At 34.7% G+C, this 23,510-nt stretch overlaps 1 protein-coding gene across 3 annotated transcripts in view; it reads left to right on the top strand.

Annotated features, from left to right (window-relative positions):
• The first annotated feature begins 1,231 nt into the window (after positions 1-1,231).
• The window catches only part of G3BP1 (G3BP stress granule assembly factor 1), a 28,922-nt gene continuing 6,643 nt past the window's right edge, over positions 1,232-23,510 (top strand). The window contains exons 1-7 of one of the 3 annotated variants that reach the window (XM_031953561.1): positions 1,233-1,374; positions 4,738-4,805; positions 17,860-17,973; positions 18,387-18,468; positions 19,152-19,325; positions 21,358-21,448; positions 22,324-22,417. In XM_031953561.1, the coding sequence (XP_031809421.1) occupies positions 17,879-17,973; positions 18,387-18,468; positions 19,152-19,325; positions 21,358-21,448; positions 22,324-22,417 (536 nt within the window). In that variant the 5' untranslated portion in view covers positions 1,233-1,374; positions 4,738-4,805; positions 17,860-17,878. Of the gene's footprint in view, positions 1,375-4,737; positions 4,806-17,859; positions 17,974-18,386; positions 18,469-19,151; positions 19,326-21,357; positions 21,449-22,323; positions 22,418-23,510 lie in introns of all 3 variants that reach the window. The other 2 variants (XM_003756744.3, XM_012551914.3) reach the window with 2 other exon arrangements.

Below are 23,510 nucleotides of genomic sequence, written 5' to 3' on the forward strand. Positions count from 1 at the left end.
TTTATATTCTCAAGGGTTAGCACAATGCCTTTCACTAAGTAGGCGCAAAGGCTTATAGACTAGCAAACACTGGGAGCTTAGGGATTTCTGGAATGGATTTCTTTTAAGAGTACATATGCTTGATGCTATGGGACTAGGGGTCCTGGGACAATCAAAATAACATAGGGACTTAAAAAAAAAATTTAAGTCGTTAAGGTTCTGTCTCGTTTTAAACAAAGCTCCAGTTGGAAGAGGCCATCTTCATGAAGCTGGCTGGCCCTACATGGAGCTACATTTTACTAGCGCGATGACGTATCCAACGTTATCTCTGTTGCAGGAGCTCCGGGCTTTATCCACAGTTAATATGCTACGATCGGGGCCCTTGGCGTGAAGTTGGTCGAGAAAACAGCTAGGTTGTGAAATCCAAATCGCAAGCCTTGCTGCTTTATGTGAATGTCCCTAACGTAGTTGATGCGCAAAAGAATGGGGAGGGGGACTGCGTGTGTACACGAATGTGAGGGGGAGGGCGGGGGTCGCCCGGCCGGTGGTTTGGGTCGGAATCGGGGTACTCAAGCCCAAAGGGCCCGGCGCGTGGAAGAAGATTCTGAGGGTTCTCGAGCACTCAGTCCCCGTAGCTAGCTAGCGCTCAGCCCCTGCCCCAGGCTCCTTTTCCGGCACTTCCTACCCTCGGAGGGGCCGTTCCGACTTCTCCTTCAATGTCCGAAGAGCCCAGGCCTGGAACGAGCGCGAGCGGTAGGCCCACAAGGCCGTGGCCTTCCAGAACTTGGGGGAACCTGGCACTGCCTCGTCGCCCGTCCCCCATGAAGATGTCAATCATCTGCTGCTCGAACCTCAATTGGTTCTGAAGGCGCCATGGCGCCCCCTTGTCCCCGCCCCTTGGTGTTCAGGGTTTCCTACGCCAAAATACACGGGTCCCACATTGCGGAGCAACCGCTCCTGCACAGAAAACAATCTCCGCCCCAGGGAGACGTTTCACCTAACAAGGGAAGATTTATGAAGCCATTGGCTAAGAAGAGTGTCGGTCGAGTCTCATCCCACCTTCGTTTCCTCTCTGTGCCTCAGCTACTGGTTGTTATCAGTGTCAATCCGTTACTAGGGAAACCACCTCCTCCTAGTGTCACAGGCTACTCCTCACGTCCATCAAAAGCTGCACCGCCTTCCTCGAGCTATGTCCAATTGACACTCGCAGAGAATTGAGGGCGGGCTCCAGATTGGCTATCGAGTCGAACGACCCGGCAGCAACAGGGTAGGCTGAGCCCTGGTATATGTACCGGCGGCTGAGCACGCGTGTGTGCGGACGCCGTTGCGTGAGAGAGTTTTGCTACCCGGCCTGCTTCGGAGTGAAGACTCTTCCTCTCCCGCTCAGCCTTGCAGGTAGGTGAGGGAGGGCCACTGTGGAGAGGGTTACTGAGGAAGGGATGAGCGAGCTCATTTTCACTTGGAGCTTCGTTGCTGCCTATGTAAAAAAAAAAGAACAAGAAAAAAAAGAAAAGGAAAGGGAGTAGTATAGTGCGGTGAGGGAGCAGCAGCGCGAGCGCCGTCGCGAGGCGCGTCCTCTTTTCCCAGCTTCCCCCACTTCATTCCAACGGCCACGAGCGCGCGACTCCCCCCCTTCTACCCCGCCCCCATCAGCTTTACAGCTTCCAGTGTAGGGAGTGCGCGTGTTTTCTCGGCCCGCGCTCGGAGCTTCCATCGCTTTCCCGGGGGACCCATGCGGCCTCTTCAGGCACCTGCACCGCTGGCTTGCCCCTTGGCTTTGGCTTTTTCGGGCCCGAGAGATGCGGAGGAGGGGAGGGGAGGGGAGGAAAGAGGGAGTGGATTCTGTGTGTGTGCGCGCGCATATGTGTGTGTGTGTGTGGGGGGGGGGGTGTTGGAATGCCGGGATTTCCCGACCTTGGGCGGGAAAGTGGGGGGCGGCCCCCGGTAAAAAACCTTAGGGTTTCTTCCCGGAGGCTTCGAGGATCCCGCTGTTGGCTGCCCAGTGGCCCCTTCTCTGGGCCTCCGAGCGGAGCGTGACTCTAAGATGGGTGCTGAGCAGCGCCGCTTCCGGAGGGGTGGAAGCGGCCCCTTCTCGGACTAGCCCGGCGACACCGCGGGAGTTACTTCCTCTCCTCACGTGTGCAATGGAAAAAGTGCCCGGCTCGGAGATGGAGGTGGAGGCCTCCGGCCCGCGCGTCCCTGCGGGAGTGGCCGCCAAAGAAGAAAGTCTCCAGCTCCCCGCATGACTTGAGTGGAAGGATAGGCTGCCCCGGAGTAGTTAGCTGGAAGGTGCCATTAGGGAGGAGGCTCTACGGGGATCCCGGAGAAGAGTTCATTCTAGCAAAGGGAAGGGGGAAAGGCAAATTCGGACATAACGTGGATCCGTTAGTTTTCAGGTGTATTCAGCGTGGGTAAGGAGGAAAGAACCCGGGATCCGGCTATTCCTTTGTATTTTAGGACTGTACGAGACTTCCTTGGACATCGATTTCCAAAGTTACAGTGATATGGGGAGAGAAGAGGAAAATACTATCCGTCCTGTGCTACTTGGCTATAGTCCAATATAAACTGGCAGGCCAGTTAACATCTCTGGATTTCAAGTTTCCTCATTTGTAAAATGAGGGACTTGAACTAGATGATAGAGTTATTTTCTGGATCTCGGTTTCTGGTCAATTGGGAAGGAAGAGTTGTTTAGTTGAAAGGAAGTATGAAGGGAAACGTGAGAATTTCAGAAAATGGAACTTAGGAATTTCGAATGTATAGTTCACAGCAACTTAAATTTGTCTTAATTTATGGTCAGCTAAATGTATATGGAAGATAGCTTGTAAAAATTGGCAGTAGTGAGCAAATAAAAAACAATTCTTAAATGCAAAACCTGATTATTGGATTAGAAATATTTCCTATCTTTCAGAATTCATGGATATTGAATGGTTAAGGAAAAAAATCTGCCTTTTTTTTTTTTAAATAATACAAAGACCATTTCAACCAGCATCTTCAAAGAATTTGAGTGTAAACCTGACCTACTGAAAATAATATTCTATTATTGGACAGTAGAATTTGTCTTAAAGACAACCATGTAATGTAGCTAGCACAAAGATTCTTCCTACTTTTCAGATGAAAAATTGAAGCTTAGAGACTTCACTAGTTTGATCAGGGGACTTGAACCTCCAGGTCTTCTGACTCCAAATTTGATAACATGTTGCCTTCCTGGTTTAGCAATATTTGTAAGGCTAAAAATTTTTGGATAGTCTATTATGATTGAAATAGGATTTAATCCATTTTATTTGGAAAAAACTGTTAAAGTATATATTTGATAGTAATTTTTGGCAGAGAATTTAAGAGTTTTTCAAAACATTGAAAAGTATACATGTGAAAAAGCTAACAATTTTACTGTAGAAAATACTGGTATGTAGCTGCCCTATTATGTTCATTTTTACACTGATTTTTTAGCTTTAGAGCAGCTATTCTTATATTTGAGGTCTGGGAATTTGGTTTTAATGGCTTTGTAAACACCCTCCCCCCCCTATTTCATGCATTTAAAAACATTCTCCATTCTTAAAAACTTCCCCAAGACAGCCAAAGGGAATCTTAGATATTGTTTAATAAAGTGGTTTAGAGAGAGTTGCTTTAGGAAATAACCATACTATTAGGTTTGTACTTAAGTTCTTCTTATGCTAAATGCATTGATTTAGCATAAAGGGGCTCAATATTAGTGAGTTCGTTTCAAGTTGCAACATTAGAAAGTTAAAATGCTTTGGGTTAACAGATGGTAGTCTCAGGTCTGAGTTCATTTACATCAATTTTAGCATCCCTTTATTTTACTTATTTCTATATATGTCTAATTCTCAACTTTTCCCTTACATTGTAAACTTTTTGAAGGCAGAAATTATATCTTTTTAAAATCCATTTTTTATGCATAATCCAGTACATTGCACTGGATACTTAACGAGTTGGAATATTAATAGATGTAAACTTAGCCTGAAGATATTAAATATTCCCATTATTGGTCCAGGCAAGTGGCTTATTATCTGCAGGATAATTGAACCGTGACTTTACAACCTTCAAGTAATAATTTGTTAGTAGGCAAGCTTTCTTAAAACATGATGATAGGAAGTCTTTGGATTAAAAGTTGCTTAGTGCACATTCCACAAATTTTGTCAAACTGGGAGAAAGCCCAACATAATGCATTTCTTTGAAGAATGGTAGAGAACTTCATCTTTTTTGTGCTGTGAATTAATTGTGACTTGCAACATAAGGATTTCCTATAATTTTATGAAAAATAATTTGGCAGCTCAGGGATAAATTCTTACTTATGCATAAACAGAAAAGGGAGGGTTAAATTTTATTAGATAGACTATAAAATTTCTTGGGAGTTTGATTTAATAGGTCAAAAGTAGTGATTTCTTTGTTCTACATTGAACTCGTACTTTGTATTGGGTCTCAGGGAGCTGTAGGATATTTTGATAATGATTTCTTTATGACCTCTTCTTGGCTAACTTTTAACTTTTGTTATGGGTTCAAGCATGAAGAAAAGTGAAGCTAAAATGATGGGATTTTAATCTAAAACTTGATTTGTGATGAAAGCAAGAGGTTTCTCTTACACTCAATAAAAGTGTACTTGTCTTTTTAAGAATACATTTGCTTGATTGCCATTTTTTTTTAAATAGTCTCATCTTGGTGTATTTATTTTCTTGATATTGGAATGCTTTCAAGGTTTCATTGAAAACAGAAGTCTTGACTATATAAAATTTTGTTTTGCAGGGATAATCTTCTGGTAGTAGGAAAGTATGAAGCTGGCTAATTTTATCTTACTGGTTAACCGTGAACTGGTGAGAAAAATTGTTCACTTTGAATCCTTCCTTCCTAGCTGTTAAATTTCCAAGGTTTTTTCCCCAAGCTATAAAATAGCCTGTAGTAACACAACATATCCAGTGTTTTCTATTTAAGTGTATTCTTTTTTTAATAGTAACTTTATGCTTCCTTATGGTATTAAAAATGAGTGATTATTCCCTTATTTATTCCGTGGAGCAGTGGGATGTATAGTTCACATATACAACAGTGCTTGAGCCTTAACAGTTGTGACAAAACTTTGTCCTGGAGCCAGTGTCACCGGTGTCATTTGAACCTGGAGCAACTGAATCTTTCTGGTCCTAAATTCCAATACTTATCTGTTATACCATGCTGCCTATCCATATGCATATATGCAAAATGCAACTTGATAGTAATAGCAATTTGCCATGAATGTCATAAATGAAGAATAAAAGTTTAAAAATTTTAATTTTAATCATTTATAGAAACTCGAAGAGGCCCTCAGAGAATGACTAGTTTGTCAGGTCAATTAGATAGTTGCTGACAAGAACTATTTTCCTATTGCCCTAGCTCAGTATTTTTACCATATCACATTGCCTCTATATTTGAAGGCTTAACTTTTTAAGTACCAGAAAAAGCAGGACATTAAAGCAGAAATTAATGATGGTTCAAGGGAGAAAATCTGACATCTTGGGACATTTTTCAAAGGCATGTTTGTTTTCCTAAATCAACTTATTTGAAAATGGAAAACTTTGCATTGTGAAGTTAATCTTAAAGATGTTATGTTCATAAAGGATGAGGAAAGACAAAGATTGCTTTAAAAAAAAAAAAAAAAGACATTGTAAAAAGATAGCTGACAATTGTTATCAGGCGGGGGTTTCCCAAGCATTATCCTACTGAATTGATGTAGCTATCTTATTCCCTCTTTCAAATTCTTTCTGTCAGGAAAAAAGGAAATGAAGATGGCAAGAACATAAGTTTGAGAGGATTAAAAGTGGGTTAAAATGAAGTAAATCCATGTTAGGATTCTGTGTTGTGCTTTTAAATCATTTGAGTCATCAAGTTCTCCCCCTTCTCCATCCTCTTTATTATTATTTTTTTAATAAGATGTTTCCACCACAATTTAGGCATCATATGTCTGAAACAGAATGTTAGTGTTGGAGATTACAGAACATACTATGGCAGTATTCAATGCCCTCCCTGTTTTTGCAATTTAGAAACTTTTTGAGTAAAGTTTGGTGGTAATATGTAACTCAAAAAGGTAAATTGCTATTATTATTCCATACTGTAGCAAATGATTATTGAAGGTATCTTTGTCATGGAGGCTTTTAAGATAACATTTTTAGTTTTTGAGGACAATGTGTACTTAAATGTGCCATTTTCATTTTAACATTTTTTTGGTAAAAAGGTGACTGAACTAATCTTTGCTCCCTAGCTTTTTTTATATTCAATGAACCCCTTTTAATAAGGAACATAAACCTTTAGGACAATTTAATATATAATTCAAGATTTTAAATCTATTAAGTACTTACAACAATTTGCAAAGATAGATTTTTATTCCCAAAAGTTCCAAATAAAAATTTACATCATATAATTGCAAAATAAACTATAAAATTTTACTCTGTTTATAATTAAGGAAAACTTCAAATATGAAGTTACAAAACTAATTTAGAATGAGTATTGTATGTGGTACATTTTATAAGAAATAATCCAGCAAAACTTTGTGCTTATTATGTGTACAAGACTTTATATTAGTTTTTCAAATTTTGTCTTAATATTTTTAATGTTACAATTTAAAAGATTGTTTTAAAGTAGTATAAACAATTTCAGTATTAAGACTCCTTATTTGAATACAGTTTTGAAGTATTTGGCCCAATGCCAAATAGTCTTGTCTGGCTTTGCATCAAGTTTATTTCTATATTTTGATTTCAAAGTTTAAAGTAAAAATGCTTGCTCACACAAATATGTGGTGGAAATGGCAAAATTTTTTAAGCTCTTCCTGAGAAATCTTTATTTTTAGCCACCTAACCAAATAAAAAAAAAAAATAAAACCATGGTATAAAAGTATTTAATATTCCATTGGCTAATGACAAGTGTATATAATAGTTGTGCTGTGTTCAATTGTGAATATATTATTTCATTTTAAACAATGTTTAAATGTAAACTGACCTTAGTAAGGAAAGAAACTCTTAAAATGTGATTTTCTAAGCTTATGTAAACTCTAATTTCGTGAATGGACTGTCAACCATTACATTTGAAAATCTGTCAGAAAATAGCCTTAGTACTGCAGCAATGTGAGATTTGTCTCTGAAAAAGTATCTAATGGTTTCAAGATGTATGTATGCCCAGCAATCATAGTTTTTAAACAGCTTATTATTTGTGCTACCAAAATGCAAAGTTAGTAACATCTTGATTGAATAATTATGTAGCTAATGAGGTGCAATTACAGGTTAATTAAAACAAAGTGACTTCTGATGCTTTATACAGTATACCAGTGAGGTATGCATCACCATTATACAGAACTTTTCATTCTCTCATTTGCATTCACGTTAAGCCCTTTTTTTTCGTCAATTTTTTAGAATTAAATTTTATTTTCAGTTCCAAATTCTCTCCTTCACTCTATTCCTTCTTGCCCCACTCATGTACTTACAAATACATAAAGATACAAATCAGATTTCTGCATAAGCCCTTTTTTTGTAGTGGTTTGGAAATACTCAATTTGCGAAATTTCTGAGTATGATGGTGATGATTTTGAATTGCTACAGAAATAAACGTGGACTTAAAATATGCATGTACTTGTCACAAAGTAAAAATATTTTTATAATATGGATAATTATTTATTGTTTAAAATACATTGGACCACTATCACAAATACTTCACAAATCCCTGACTAGGAGCCACTGGGCTAGATTAGACAGCTAAGTTGTATCAGTCCATAGATTGAGTTGGGAGATGTAAGTTTCAAGTTAGTTACCCTGTGCAATTATGGGTGTGATCCTTGCCCTAAAGTTTCCTCATTTGTAAAAAGAGTGAAGGCAATTTAGATCTTTTTCATCTTGTAATAATCTGTGTTCCCTAAGAAATAATAATATCCCTTTAGGTGAAGATCTAGTAGGACATGAAATTGTTTATAGGTGGCTAGTGTTATAGTTTCTAGAAGTTCTAGATCTAGAAATATTATTTTTAGGACGTTTTAGATAATCTCATTGGTTTTTTTTTTTTTTTTTTTTTGGCAAAATGATGACTCCATTTCCTTCCTAGTTACAAAGAAACAGTCAGAATTATTTTCATGGCAATAGCTATTTCCAACTCAATATTGAATGCTTTTAAAATATGTTAGTTCTAAGCTATTAAAGAAAAAAAAAACCTACTAGATTTTGAAAGGTATCAAGTGACTGTGGAAAAATGCACTGGACTATCATAAGGCTTGGGTTTATTTGACCTGAACTACAACCCATCTGTATTTGACTTTTAAAACTTATTTTGCCTATTTCTTCTCAGGTTTAGTTAATTGGAGAAAGAAAAGGGAAAGTTTCTACAAACTCTTTGGACCTAAGGCTGAAATTATAGTTGAAGTGGAGTGATAGTGCTGTGTGCATGTTAGATCATTTAAGAGTACATTAAATTGTCATTAAACTCTCTGAGTTTATGAAGATTGATGGGGGGAATCATTTCTTAATAGAGAGGACAAAAATTTTGAGCAAAAAATAACTAATCATGGAAACTTGTTGCATATTGGAAAAATTTAGATTATCCAGTATTGAAAACATAAAACATACAATCAGGAGAATTGCGAAGTATTTTGAGTATAGTTTCCATAAGTTTGGATCATCTGGTCTGTCTGACCTTCATTTTTGTATATGAAAAAAAAAATGAATTTAAAATAACACAAATAATTAATATAAGCTGAAATTTGAATCTCATACCACATAGCCACCTAGTAGGTTAAAAAGTACAGCCATGATAGATTTGTTAGTTTCTTTTTTTATGGTTTATGGATTTCAGCTGTGGATTGATTCAGCCTCTGGAAGACCAGTCTTCAAACATTTGTGAGTTTTACTCTCAGAAAGTCAAAGATACTGAGAAATTTTATTCAAAATCTTGGTTTATGTTATTTATGGAAGTGGTTGACTTGAAAAGTGGAAGGAGAGGTATAGTGAGTAATGATTAGGTGACCAAGTTTTTGTAATTCTGAATCTATCCCTCATTCATTCCCAATGAATCATCTCTTTTAAACAAAGGTTAAAAAAAAAAAAAAAAGAGGAAAAGCTGTTTAGCAAAACTAGGTGATACTTTTTGCTAATCTAACAAAATTTACAGAATTCTACATACTTACTCCTCCACCTCTGCTACTTAGTAGTGAATTTTAGATTTTTTTTTTTAAGCATGTTAACAACAAACTAGATTGGCCTGTCTCCTTTTATGTACTAAACATAACCTTTCCCTATCCCTGTGAATCTTCTTTTCTAACAAAGGGTTAGGCATTACCAGCTAACCATGACTGACTTTGGGTGCAGCCTTATTCCCCCACCTTTACTGAAAGGAAGAAAGTTAAGTGACTTTTGATTGGGAAAAGTTACATTTCATGCATGTACAAGATTTCTATTGGGAGTAGGGAAGATTTATTGGTACTTTGCATATGCTTGGAAAAGTTTTGGACCTGATTTCAGGACAGTTCTGGTTATTTAAATTGATACCCAATATATGTTAGATAGAAGAGAGTAAAAAAAGTATTGAAAGAAAATTTTGAGACTAATTTAAAAATAAAGCCAGAAACTTTTTATAGATCCATTTTAAAAAAGCAAACTATTTAATCGTATTTAACTTAATTATTTGTTAAATCCCGAGTTTAAGTAATCACAACTGCCTCCTGATTTTTAGGTATTATGGGGTCTTACAGTATTCCAAATGACTTGTACAGGCTAGTGGTGGGATAAGACAGGTATCAGATTCATTTGCAAAAGTTAGAAAATAAGCATATGTAAGAAGTTTTTTCTGGTTTTTTAAATAAAATAAAATTTCTATAATTATCCATACTTTACTACTAATATTAAATTTAAATTGCCAGGATCTTGAGGAATACATTCTATATGCAAGCTTTTGTTAATCCATGCCAATGGCAAGTAATGCCTTATTAGGTGTCATCTTGTTCTTGTGACTTTTCTAAAAGATTTTCTATTTGTGTGGCATTTAATTTATAGGTCAATTTGTATTGCTTGACTTGACTAATGTGTAAGGAAAGCCTATATAAAGGTAATAATTAATGCTTAATAGCTATGAATTAGCTGTCATGTTCCAAGCCTTATAGAATCTCTGGGCTAATTTCTTTACTATGGGAAATTTTTTCTTATGCCAGATTTTTATTTAACCCAGATTAGGGCCACCTTTATTTAGTACAGTAAAATTTCAATTAAATTTAGAAGTCATTTGACTTAAGGTAACAATTGAATGAGAATCTCTGGTAAATGTTGGTTGGGATTTGTTCTTTCTGGTTCATTTTTGCACTGTTGAAATCCATTTTGAAAACAGTTCATCCCATAATTTGCCCTCTTTAATACTAAAATTAGATGGCCTTATTAAAACTCATCTATTTACTTTTAATTATTAGCTCCTTAGATTAAGGCAGTTTACTTTGAATTCCGAGTAAGGTACTTTTTACAGTGGTGGTTTAGTCTTACAGAATTAGGAAATTGATGGGCAATATATTTTGCAAACAGGGATGCATCTTAAGATGTATCTTAAGTTTTTATCAGGTTTCAGGTTCTACCTATTTCTAAATTGGACAGGTAGGTGGTACAGTGGATAGAGTGCTGCACCTGCAGTCAGGAAGACTCATCTTCCTGGGTTCAAATATGTCCTCAGATACTTATTAAGTGTGTGTACCTAGGCAAGCCATTTAATCTTGTCCATTTTCTTCATCTATAAAATGACATTGATCTTTTCCTTCTCATACACTCAATGAAATATATGGCTCAACTCTTCAGCCAATTGTCACTAACATAATACAAAATAATTAAATATTTTACCTTCTGCTTCCTTTTGAGGTATTTTATCATCTTATTGATCACTTCCAAGTGAACAGAATTGGCACATACTCAATTGACCATTTGGATTTTAATTTATGTACATAGGAAAAAATACTTAATATTAACAAGAATGCCAGTTTTAAAACTAGCTACAGTATTAGTACCTATTAGGGAAAAAGTAAAACAAAAGGTAATAAACAGGAAAGAGTAGGAGAAAATTGTCATGGCATTCCACTACCTTATTCCTTTGTCTTGGATGGTGCTTTGCCAGCTAGAATTTTATCCCCAGTTTCCTAGGACTCAACCCTCTGGTCGTGGTCAGTCAGTTGGATGAATTCCATAGGAAGACTCCAGCTAGGGTGCTTTGCTCTCTCTAATCTTGATGTCCTCCTTATACTGTCAATGTCAAAGTTTCCTATTTTCTGTCATCTTTACTTGACTTCTAGACTTTGCTGCGCACAAACTTATCCAAAGGTCAAAGAAGTAAGGAATGAGTAGGGTGAGAGAATAAAATTATTCTCTCACCCTACTCATTCCTTACTTCACCCCTATCCCTTTGTGTCTTAAGCCTTTTGACAGAGTTCCAAAAAATTGGGTTTACATATATAATCTATATTCATAGTATTAAATGAGAGACATCTTGGTGTGGTAAATAGATAGAACTTTGTCAAAAATGGCTCTGTAATTCTGGGCAAGTCATTTAACCTCTGTATCTCGGGCAATTCTGAAATTAAGTTGTGTAGAGGTCCTTAGTTCCTTGGTAAAAAGAATAAAAAATGAGGAACTCATTCCTATCACTGATCTCCTCTGAAATAGATGTTAAAAGAAAAATCATCCTTCTGTCAGCTCTAAGTAAACAGTGACTGCTCACCTTGTATGGCTCACTAATGCCACTGATCATCTCTTCTCCCCCCTTCCCTCCAATTTTTCTACTTAATGAATCTGATATTTTTTTCTGAATGCATTTTCTCACACAACTCATTTTGAGAATTTCTCTAGCAAATAATACATTTCCCTTTGGCCAGCGTGGTGATATGTGGTAGGTGGCTCTGTATTTAGCTTCTGACAAAACTTTTCTAGTTTTGTAGAACCTGAAAGTAAAGTACCTGTGTTTTGCTGAATAGGTTAGGATCATCTCCACACATGGCAAGGCAAGGGAATAGTGTTGCGATACGGAAGCCACCTGCCAGTGACTGTTGGAGGTCTAACTCAGACCTGTAGAATGGATCTCTTCTGGTGAGAGGATGATGACAATACAAGGAGATTGAGAGGAAGTTACATTCTCTGACCTCTCTCCCTTCCCTCTTGCCTTCAATTTATTTCATTTCCAATCCACAAGGAACATCTGTGAAGGCTGCTTTGCAAGTCCTTCAAGTTTGATTCACAGCTGTGGAGGCTCTTGGAGAATTGACCTGCCTCTACACCTAGGCAGGACTTTAGGAAAGAATGTTTATTTGCCTTTTTAAATTAAATTTTCCTTTTCATTATGAACTCACTAGGCATAACATTTTTATATACAAAAAAACAGAAAAGAAGATTGTATTGCTTTTTATATACAGCTTATTTTTTAAAATATGAAATAGGTGTTATTCACCTTTCTTATTTATACTTTGTGACTTTCCACTGTCTTCATATTTTTAAAATATTTCAGATTTTTTTTCCCTCATCACTATTATTCAACTATTACTATTCAACTTATTAATACTACCCCTCTTTCAAGTTAGTTATAATGAGTAAGCATGCTAAAAATGAAAAGACAAAAAACTTCACAAACACATACAGAATGCATTTCATTTTGCAGCTCATAAGTTTATCACCTTTGTCCAGAGGTGCTTTGATTCATTATCAGTATTCTGGTGTCACAATTGGTTGTTAAATTGATCATAGTTTTTAATTTTCCATACTTTTCTTCAATTATAGTTCTTTTATAAATTGCTTTCCTGGTTGTTTATTTCACTGTGTATCAATTCATGTAAGTCTTTGCAGATTTGTCTAAAACCATTCTTTTTGTCATTTCTTAAAATGCTATTCTATTATGTTTTTACACTATTCCCAAATGACGTATACCCATTTTGTTTCTGCTTTCTATGTTTTATAATATATTATCAATATATTATATTATTGATATAATTCTTAGCCCCGTTTTTTTGGATTTCTTAAGAGATATGCCTCGGTTAGTGGCACAAGCTTAAGAAATGAAAACAAAAAGACCTAGCCATTCCTCTTGCCATATCTGCCTTTTTGCATTTTTTTATGAGCTGCATGTAAAGTAACAATGAGCAGAAGCCTTAGTTGACTTGTCTGCTGTTTTGTGGATTTTGCTTTTTATTAAGTTGCAATGGAAATGATGAGGGTATTTGAAGGAAATCTGATATAGACAAGAAGTTAAAACAAATGCTTTATTGAAGGAAAAAAAAAGGTTGATATATGATTACTGGCTATTTCAGGTGCAAACTGATAAAGCAAATGTTTGCTAGAATTAAAAATGCTAATTTGGTAAATTTGAGTCTTGATTTGTTTAACGTTTAATGTTTCACTTGCACTATTAAACATTTATTTAACTGCAGTTTGCTAACTTGATGGATAGATTATTGATTTTTTTCCCAAGCTTAAGCATTATAATAGATCGTATGATCAGCAGGTCCATCACAGGTTGTTGTTGCTGTATATAATGTTCTCTTGCTTCTGCTCACTTCACTTAGTATAAGTTTATGTAAGTTTCTCCAGGCCTTTCTGAAATCATCCTGCTGATCATTTCTTATAGAACAATAATATTCCATCATATTCATATTCATATGATATATATATATATATATATGTATATATAGATAGATAGATATCATAACTTAACCCAGCCATTCCCCAACTGATGGACATCCACTCAATTTCTAGTTCCTTGCCACTACAAAAACATTTTTGCACATGTGGAGTTTTTTCCCTTTTTTATGATCTCTTTATGATACAGATCCAGTAGAAAGACATTGCTGGATCAAGGGGGTATGCACAGTGGTTTTGCTTCTTTTAAAAATTAAATATGTCTTTAACATGCAATAGTAGATTTATATATACCTCTTCTAAAGAACAGCAAAAGAACTTGGGTAGTAAGATCTTAGTATGCATTAAGTTCTCCTGAGTAATTTTTTTATACTTGGAAAAATTTTTTTAAAGCACCTAGGTTTTTTCTCAACAGAATGTTAGGAATGGATCAAATAACTCAAACCATTCCATAAACTGCTTGGTCAAAAGTCAACTGAGTTAAGGGTTTTTAGGCTGAATCTTTTCATCTAGGAAGAAAATAATCCGGTAGTATAAATCCTATTTTCTCTTTTTTAACTTAATATTTTAAATTCAAGGTGCTACCACTTGACTTAAAGTATGACTTGTGTTCATATTCAATTTTTAGAATGTTAGATGAATTAAATAACTGTTTTCTTTCCTTTCAGCCATTTTAGGAAGCTGAGGACATTTTAGCTAGAGTGGCTTAGGTGTTATTTGCATTTGAGAGACATGATAGTGATGGGGAAAGAATACTGACTGGCTAGTAAGCATTAAAGCTCTTCCAGTTAAGAATATCTTGGGCGATTCACTTTGCCTTTGAAATTTCTTGGTTTTCTCATCTGTTAAGTAGATAATGATAATTGAGCTACCCTCTTCAAAGCTTCCTGTAAAATACTTAAGTTGAACTTTTGGTTCCATTCAGGTTTTTTTTTTTTTTTTTTAATAAATGCACTTTTGACACTTGATGTGTGTAGAATCATATTCTTAATTTGGTCTTGAAAATTTTGTGAAGATTTTCCTTTATTTCCCACCTGTTTAGGAGAAAAAAGATCCTTTACCAAATTAACATTTTCTTATTCTTCACTGGAAAGGAAGGGGAATCATGGAGTGGTTATCCTGTTTGCAGTTTTCCTATTTATTTCTATGACAATTAATTTTTCTTTGCTAGACTGCTAAATGACCATGATAGTAATCTTAAAGTTCAATAACTTCGGATCTATAATTAAAGCAGAATTCCTGTTTCCCAGTTTCAGGTGCTTATTATCTGAATATCGCAATTATGGTATTTTAGCCCCACATATTATATATATATATATATATATATATATATATATATGTATATATATATGTATATATACCATGAAACTTTGACAATCTTTATATCACCTTCATTTCCCCCACCATTTTCCTCCTTTTCTTCCATCCTATATAAAAAGAACAAGATAAATAGTTCAACAGAACTGAATATGTCAATCAAGTCCAATAGTAATGAGCAGTGTTATCTGTCACATTACCAGCTCTTCAAAGAATGAGAGGGAAAGAAAGTATATTCTTTGGGAGCCTCACCTTGCCAAGACTTAATGGGGTTTTTGGTGGGAGAGCTTGCCTGTGGGTATAGGATCTGATACTTTCTTTTTACATTGTTATAATCATGAAATGTTTTTGTAGTTTTCTTTAATTGGCATTGTATCAGTTTGAGTCTTCAATATCTCCCTATGGACTATCGCATTCATGTATCACAGTTTGTTGAGACATTGCTAATCATTTGACATCTTGAATTTCACTTCTTAGCCTCTGCAAAAATAGTGCTTTTAAATATTTTGGCATATTTATAAAAAAGTGGGACCTTTCTATTGATGGAATGTTACAAGTCTTTCTTTCTCCCACCTTCAAAACACCTCAACTTAAGAATAGTTACTATCTTTTCTTTGTGTAGCAGTATTTGTCTTGACCTTATTCAGTAAGAGTTGTCATAGTAAAAACTTTTCTCCACCATCAGGTATTTAGATGAAATAAAATTATAAGATGAATAGTTCACAAGTGGTATACATGTCTATGGTTTTCAATGTGACTTGTCTAGATGAAGGGTAGACAGGATTTATGGAACTGCAAAACAGAAGCAGATAATACTGGTTTTTAGTTAAATTCTTGGGAATCAAAAGGTGTCCTACATTTTTGAAGTCATTTTAATTTCCAGTGTTGCATAAAAGTCATTGGTAAAAGAAACATTGCTATGTGTGTGCATATATATTCTAGTTAGCATGCATATAAAAAGAAATATCTTGAAGATTAGGTTTAGAAGAGAATCATAAGTCTATCTGAAGTAGGACACTTGGTTGATAGTGCTATATACATAAAAATAGTTAATTGTTGTCTTTTGTTCAGGCTTCCTTATAGATTATTATTGAATAGAAATGATTTTAAAAATAATTTGCTACATTTGTAACCAGTTCTTAAATACTTCTGTTTCATGTGTAGCATGGATAAAGAATTAACTTTTTTCCGTGTGTGATTTAAATTACAGTTGGATATAGAAATCCTTTGATCCTTTTGTTCATTTTTTATACTTACATTGAACTTAAATTTGCATATGCTTTTGAAAAAATGTTCACTTGTTGATGTAGGTTGGAATCTTTATTTTTTAAATAATGCTACTAGCTAAAAATTAAAAAAAACTATCAATAAGCCTGTTATAAAAACAATACTTAAAATAACTCAGTATTTAATGAGGCAGAACCAAAGGAATTATTAAATAATAAGAAAAGACTTGTCCTATCTAAAATTTTTGGTCCTGCTTTTCCTTCTCCATTAATATTCAACTTCTTCCTCTCCCCAGTAGTATTCAACTGTGGTTTTGTTTATTTCATTTCTATATTTCCTTTTAGGTTTCAATATTTATTTTTATTTTTTTAAAATTAGCCACAGTATTTTCTTAAATGCATATACTGTAATTTAGCCATTCTTCCACTTTTCAGTGTAGTTGTTTCCATTTGGGGGATGACATTACAAATGAATTAGCCTTGAACATTTATACAGATAAGGTTTTCGTGTGTGCGTGTGTGTCTGTGTGTGTGCGCGCGCGCGCGCATAAGAGAGAAAAGGGGGGTGGGAGGAAGGGAAAAAAAGATTTTTTGTGGGAGGGAATAGAGTCCTAGTAAAGGAATTGCTAGGTCAAAAAGTATGATCAATTTTGTGACCAAATGATTTTTGGTTTTCTTCAGAATGTTAATATTTGTCTGTTTATACTGGACTGTTGCTCTTTAAGTGAGCTTCACCTTCAGTTCTTCAGAAATTGTGTACTATTTCTAAGAATTTTAATTTATTTGTAAATATATTTAGTTCTATTTTTGAAGATTTATAATTTTTGCAATTTTGTAAATCTACTTTTATGTAAGTCTAGGCTAGTTCTATTTTTTCTTCATTGATGAATAAATATGTGTGTATATATATGTGTGTGTGTGTGTATATATATATATATATATATATATATATATATATAATCTCTGAATGAAAAATTTAGGTTAGAAAATAGAAAAATTAGGTTCTAGCTTTTATTTGAACACTGGCAGTAATAGAAGATTTATTACTTCCTGAGGTAAGTCATCTCATTGTTCTATGACTTTCCTTATTTAGAAAGTTTTTCCTTATTTATTTGAATACTTTTTTCCTTTCAATTTTAATTTGGTTATGGTCCTACTCCCTTAACCAACCCACCAACCAACAGGTTGTCTTCTTTCTTAATGCAGTCCTTCAAGTGTCATCTCTTCACCAACCCCATATATACCATTGCCTCATAAATTCTGTACAGTATAAAACAACCTCACAGTACAACAAAAAATATTTTTCCTTCTGTCCTAAATTTTGCAGCTGAATTTTCTTAATGTAATATGGAGTTTAACTTGTAGCTTTAAATTTTATTTTAATTGGTTTCAGTTTCATTCTAATCTTAAGAATTTAAAAAAAAATTCATTTTGTTAGTATGTTGGCTAATGTCACTACAAAACTTGCAAGAATATTTTATTTTTCTTCTTAACCTTGAGTTTTTCTTGTGGTTGCTGGTTAGTGATTTCAGAGAGAATAGAAAGTGAAAAACCCACTGAGCACACAGTTGATCTTCTAAAGTAATTTCTAGACTTAAGTAGGATTTAATTGCTTTTATTTTTGGTTGAATATCATCTGATCTGTTTTGTGTTTTGAAGTTATTACATATCCCTTCTTAATACAGAATAAATACAAATTAGATTTGTCTTCCCCCCCCCCCCCCCCACAGGTTGCAGTTGACCAAAGAGATGGTTATGGAGAAGCCAAGTCCCCTGCTGGTCGGGCGGGAATTTGTGAGACAGTATTATACTCTGCTGAACCAGGCACCAGACATGCTGCATAGGTAGGCATTCTTTTTTGTTAAACTGGACAATTGGAGAATGCAGAATGTATTCTCTTTTGGCCAGTAGAAGTATCATGGTGCATTAGAAAGATCTTTGAATTATCTGTCACTTTTTAGTGGTAACTTTAAATTTTTGTTTCCTCATCTGTACTATTAGGGTAATGATGTTTTTACTGATTTGTGGAAGAAAGTGCTTCCTAAATGGTAAATAGCCACTTTATGCACTTAAAAAAAATTCTCAAGTGTGACCTGCTTGAGGACTATATCAAAGAGGCACTAGTTCTTTACAAAAAAAAAAATAAAACTACAAGACTATACTTTTCAAGTATACAGAAAATTTGGATAATTGGGGCAGGTTTTAAGAATAAAAAATTAAGCAAGATTTTTGAGAATCACCAGGTACTCTTTTACAGGTTTTATGGAAAGAACTCATCTTATGTCCATGGAGGTTTAGATTCCAATGGGAAACCTGCTGATGCTGTCTATGGACAAAAAGTACGTATTTTAAAACTGTCAGTTTTTTCCTTAGATTACTGTTAAACTGAATAGCACATAACAAAATGTAAAATTGTGACAAATATCTAAGTAGACTTGCCTTTAAATTGACCAGAATTTATTGGCATGGATTATTTAGAAGGAGGAAATCTTTAAATCAAAATAATTGCAGAATGATTTGTTTATGCAAGTTTCATAATAGCCTTAGGTTTTGGTTGTTTTTCTGAGCTTTTGGATAATTCTAGAAAATGGTAGTTTTTGTTCATTCAGTGCCAGTTGTGCAGTGTACTATATGTTCATTGTACTATATGCAAAATGATAAATAAAATTCTGCCCTTGTCTAGCTTGGAAGTTATTTGGGCTATATAAGGATACAATAAAAACATGAGTGAAAGGAATCAAATTGGAAAGCAAAATACAAGATGGCATTTTAGGTAGGCCTTGAAGTGGGATAGAAACATGGGAGATTAGGGAAAGGAAGCTATTACTGTAGAGAAATTAAGGCTTTTAGCCTCAGATAATAGAATTTTCTGGGTTAAAGCAAAACAAGAAAGAAAAAGAAAGGTGTATTTGGAGCTACAACCTTGCAAAGAGAAATTAATTCTACTTAATTTGGTCACTTGTTGAAATTGACTAGATAACATTTAAATTATGCTTGACTCACTGTTTGGATTCTAATTTAGGAAATCCATCGAAAGGTGATGTCCCAAAACTTTACAAATTGTCACACCAAGATTCGTCACGTGGATGCTCATGCTACTCTCAATGATGGTGTTGTGGTTCAGGTGATGGGATTGCTGTCTAATAATAATCAAGCATTTCGGAGATTCATGCAGACATTTGTACTTGCACCAGAGGTATGTATTGATATGAATAGTCACTTTTAATAGGTGACAATCTCAAATCTTAAATTTAAGACATAGTGAATTGGCACACAACTAGTAAAAAAAAGGACTTTTAAGACTACTTAATCCCTCACAAGTTGAACTTTAATATAACCAAGTTATTATCTTTTTTTTCCTCTTGTTTCATCTATCTCAGTCTTTATTTTTTATTCTACTTGTCTGATTTGTAACTCCATTCTATTGCTTTGGGTTTTTTCCATTGGTAGATAATAGGTAAATTAAGTAAAAATCGGAAATATAAAATTGTAAGATAGAAACATTGAGTCCTTTACCTGTAACAAGTCATTTGTAGAATTGAATATTTTTTTGTCAAGGGAAACTCAATGTAAGACTTCCAGGTTCATTGGTTGGCACCTCTAATTAGTTGAAAGTTATTAATGTTGTTTTGGGCTGGTATTTTCCATGTAATTTGCCTACCAGTAGTCTTAATTCTGCTTTTTGGGGCTGTAGAGAATTGTAATTTTTTTGTGATAGCCTTTCAGATATTTGGAGAGTTTTCTATTAGTTTGTCCTCGCACTTGTAGATATGTACTTTTCCTCCTTATGACCCTGTTCTTACAGAACAGATTTTGAATGACTTTCTACCATTATAGTTAAATCTTTTAGATAATATTCCAGTTTGTCAATATTCTTATTTTTAAAGGTGAGACCAAGAATGAGTTGAACACAACTCATTGCACTTAGAAAAATTGTTTTCATGGTACTGTTTAGAGGAAGTTTTAAGGCTTGACGTTCACTTATAATAAATTCTCCATTTTACTAGACCTCCAGAATAGCTAAGTATAAAGTACTATCCAGATCATGGTTCCCAATTCTACTTTAATGGATTCCTTAGAACCAGGGGTTGAAGTGCAACAATTAAGTCTTGACATAAACCATGTACAACAACTGATAAAAAGGAATGAGAAAAGCCCTTGTCTGAGGAGATTAAAAGTAGTATAAAGGGAAATATTCCCTAGGGTCTTTGAAGCTTTTAGTCAAAAACCTAAAACTTTTTTGTTTCTCTTGTGCCCAAATTGCTCATAGTTATCTGGGTTCCAAATCATCTTACCTGAGAATAGTTGATTCATACTACCTCAGGGTTTCTCTACTGTTTCTTGGTTTCTGGCTATAACACTTCACTCCCAACCCTGATCACCAATAATCTTATTATAGAGTGACCAGCATCAAATATGAGCTTCACAGCACAATAACTGCTATCCTCTTATTCTTTCAGCAAAGTTGAGAGATTTCCATCAAAACAGAATAAAAGATAGGCGCCAACCCTTCTTACTGACCTATTCCGCCACCTGAGGCCTTCCTGTGGATATATGCAGCCATATGTGGTCCTGTTTGGGGCTTGCCTATAGCTAGTTAGGACTTTCTTGCTGTTCTATCCAACTGCATACTAGAATGCCACTGCCCTTTAATTTTTCAGTGCTGGTGTTATCAGCTACTTCTTGTAGACTGCGTGACTCATTGTTGAAGACACCAGGACATCACTGTTATCACCCTTACTCTAGTACAACCTGTGTTATCACTGCTCTCTGAGCTTACTAATTTTGAAGTCAGCTTTCACTGTTTTCCTTATTTAGCCTTTTGTCACTGGCTTTTTTAAAATTACTATGGGAAGATTTCATGTCAACTACCCCCTCATTACTGTTGATGAGCGTAAACTGAATTTGTTTCTGGGTGCTTGTGTCCATGCAAACCCTATTCTTAAGGGATCTTAAATATAGATTACAGATTTGTAAGGATGTTATAACATGTAGTATTCAAGAAGTATTGATGCTTGTGTTTTTTTAAAAATTAAATTTTAAAAATTTAGAATTCTGCTAGTGTTTATAGTATTGAGCATAATAGGTTTTTACTTCTAGTCTTTTAAAGAATGGTATAAACTCATTTCAGTCAGTTCTTGTTATCTCTTATCAGATCTGTTATCAGATGATCAAGTTCTTGAAATGCCAGCTAAGTAAGTGAATGCCTTTGCCCTTTTGCCTTTCAGGGTTCTGTTGCAAACAAATTCTATGTTCATAATGACATCTTCCGGTACCAAGATGAGGTTTTTGGTGGTTTTGTCACTGAACCTCAAGAAGGTAAAAAAAATAATATATATTGATTTTCTTTTTATATGTCATTTTATTGGTCAACTAGCAGTAGTGTCTTGGGACTGTTACATAGAAGGCTAGCATTTTTAGTTCATTGATCACTTTTTGAAACTTTTGTCTTTACATTTACCTGAAGAAAAAGGTATTCTATTTTATTTGAATGGGGCAGGAGTTTTACTGTTAATCAACTTGTGATTAACTCAAGGGAGCTAATTGTTAACAGTATTTTATACCTTGAAAATTGGTAAACCTGCAAATCAGAGTTTGCCCTATATTTAAAAAGTGATGAATAAAAATGGTAATAATGCAAATTAATAAAGTGTGTACTGGAGCAGCTAGATGGTGTACTGAAGTCAGGAGCAACTGAGTTCAAATGTAATCTCAAGACACTGTCACTTAACCATGATTTCTTCAACCTTTACACTTTCTCCTCCCAAAAAGTGTACTATTTATGCATTTCTCCTCCTAGAAAACCAATTGTTAGTTAAATATTTACTAGCACACAGTTAGGTCCATATGAGAAGACCATCTAGTAGGTTTTTGTGTGGTCTTTTTGATGAGTAATTCCTAGTTGAGAGGTATAAGATGATCTATTCCATCTTACTTGTTTTATTTTGAAGGCAAGGGACTTTATACATAAAAAAGAAGGCCAGGCGCGAATTTAGTAAAATTGGTTTCCACTGGAGGGTGCTTCCACAAAGAACTAAAACTTTGATTATAATAATTGATTATAAAGAATCTGATAACTAGGATTGCTTTCTCATATGTTGCACATTTTTTAAACCTAATTTTCTTCAGATATGTCTTTAATATGTTTTGATTGAATAGTTGCGTAATTGTTTTAATCTTATTCCCCAAAATAGAATCTGAGGAAGAAGTAGAAGAACCAGAGGAAAGACAGCAGACTCCTGAAGTAGTTGCTGATGACTCTGGAACTTTCTATGACCAGACTGTCAGGTAAAAAAACTTTCTTAGAACTAAGTAGAAACTGATTTCTAAAGTTAATTTTCTCATGTTGTAGTAGGAATTTACAAACAAATCTTAGAATCATAGGTTCTATAATCTCTAGATTTTTCTGAGAAAGAAAACAGTACTTTGAGCTCTTAACGGTAAAATAATCTTGAATTTATATTTTATAAATGGTTAAGAGACGAGGCAACAGTGAATAATAGATGAAAGACTTGGAGCTAGAAGGTTCATTTCCTACCCCTGAGATTGCTGGTTAATTGTTTTAGTCCTGCCCAACTCTTTAATGACCCCTTTTGGGGTTTTCTTGCAAAGATATTGGAAGGGTTTCCTTTTCCTTCTCTAGCTTATTTTACAGATAAAGAACTGAGACAAACAATATTAGGTGACTTGCCCAGGATCACATAGTCATTAAGGCCAGATTTGAAAATGAGTCTTCCTGAGGAGTCTAGGGCTGACAAGCTATCTGCTGCATCACCTCCTTGCCTCATCTCTGGGATACCTTCTGGCTGTTTACAATAGACAAGTTACTTAATCTTTCAAAGGCTCAATTTCCTCATCTTTAACATGGAGAATATTTGAACTCTATATACCTTATAGGTTATGAGAAGTTGTGGGAAATTGACAAACCTAAAGGATAATGTAAATGTGACTTGTTGTTACTATAAAATAGATACTTTTATTGTGTCTTATTTTTGTCTTAAACTTAAATGAAAGCAAAACTACATCTACCATATGTAAAGATAAAATGGTTAAAGGACAATACTCCCATGTGTTCAATCACAGTTCAGTTATTGAGCATTATGATGTATTAAATGCTTTGGTTTTTTTGAGCTTAGAATCTAATTGGAAGAAAGAGCAGAATGACAATAACAGAAGAATTAAATATTATAAGGCAGTTCTGCTGAATGAATCATTGTTTCAATCTCATTAATCCAATTTTTAATGGTTATAAAATGCTTTTTCTGTATTGTTTATAATGATGCACAGTTGTGCACAGTACATATACACTATATTGGAAAAGGAAAAGGATGAAGACTCTTATTTTTAGAAAACTTATTTCAAGTTTAAAAACAAATCATCA

Source organism: Sarcophilus harrisii, chromosome 2, assembly GCF_902635505.1.
Source record: "Sarcophilus harrisii chromosome 2, mSarHar1.11, whole genome shotgun sequence".
Taxonomy (NCBI): Eukaryota; Metazoa; Chordata; class Mammalia; order Dasyuromorphia; family Dasyuridae; genus Sarcophilus; species Sarcophilus harrisii.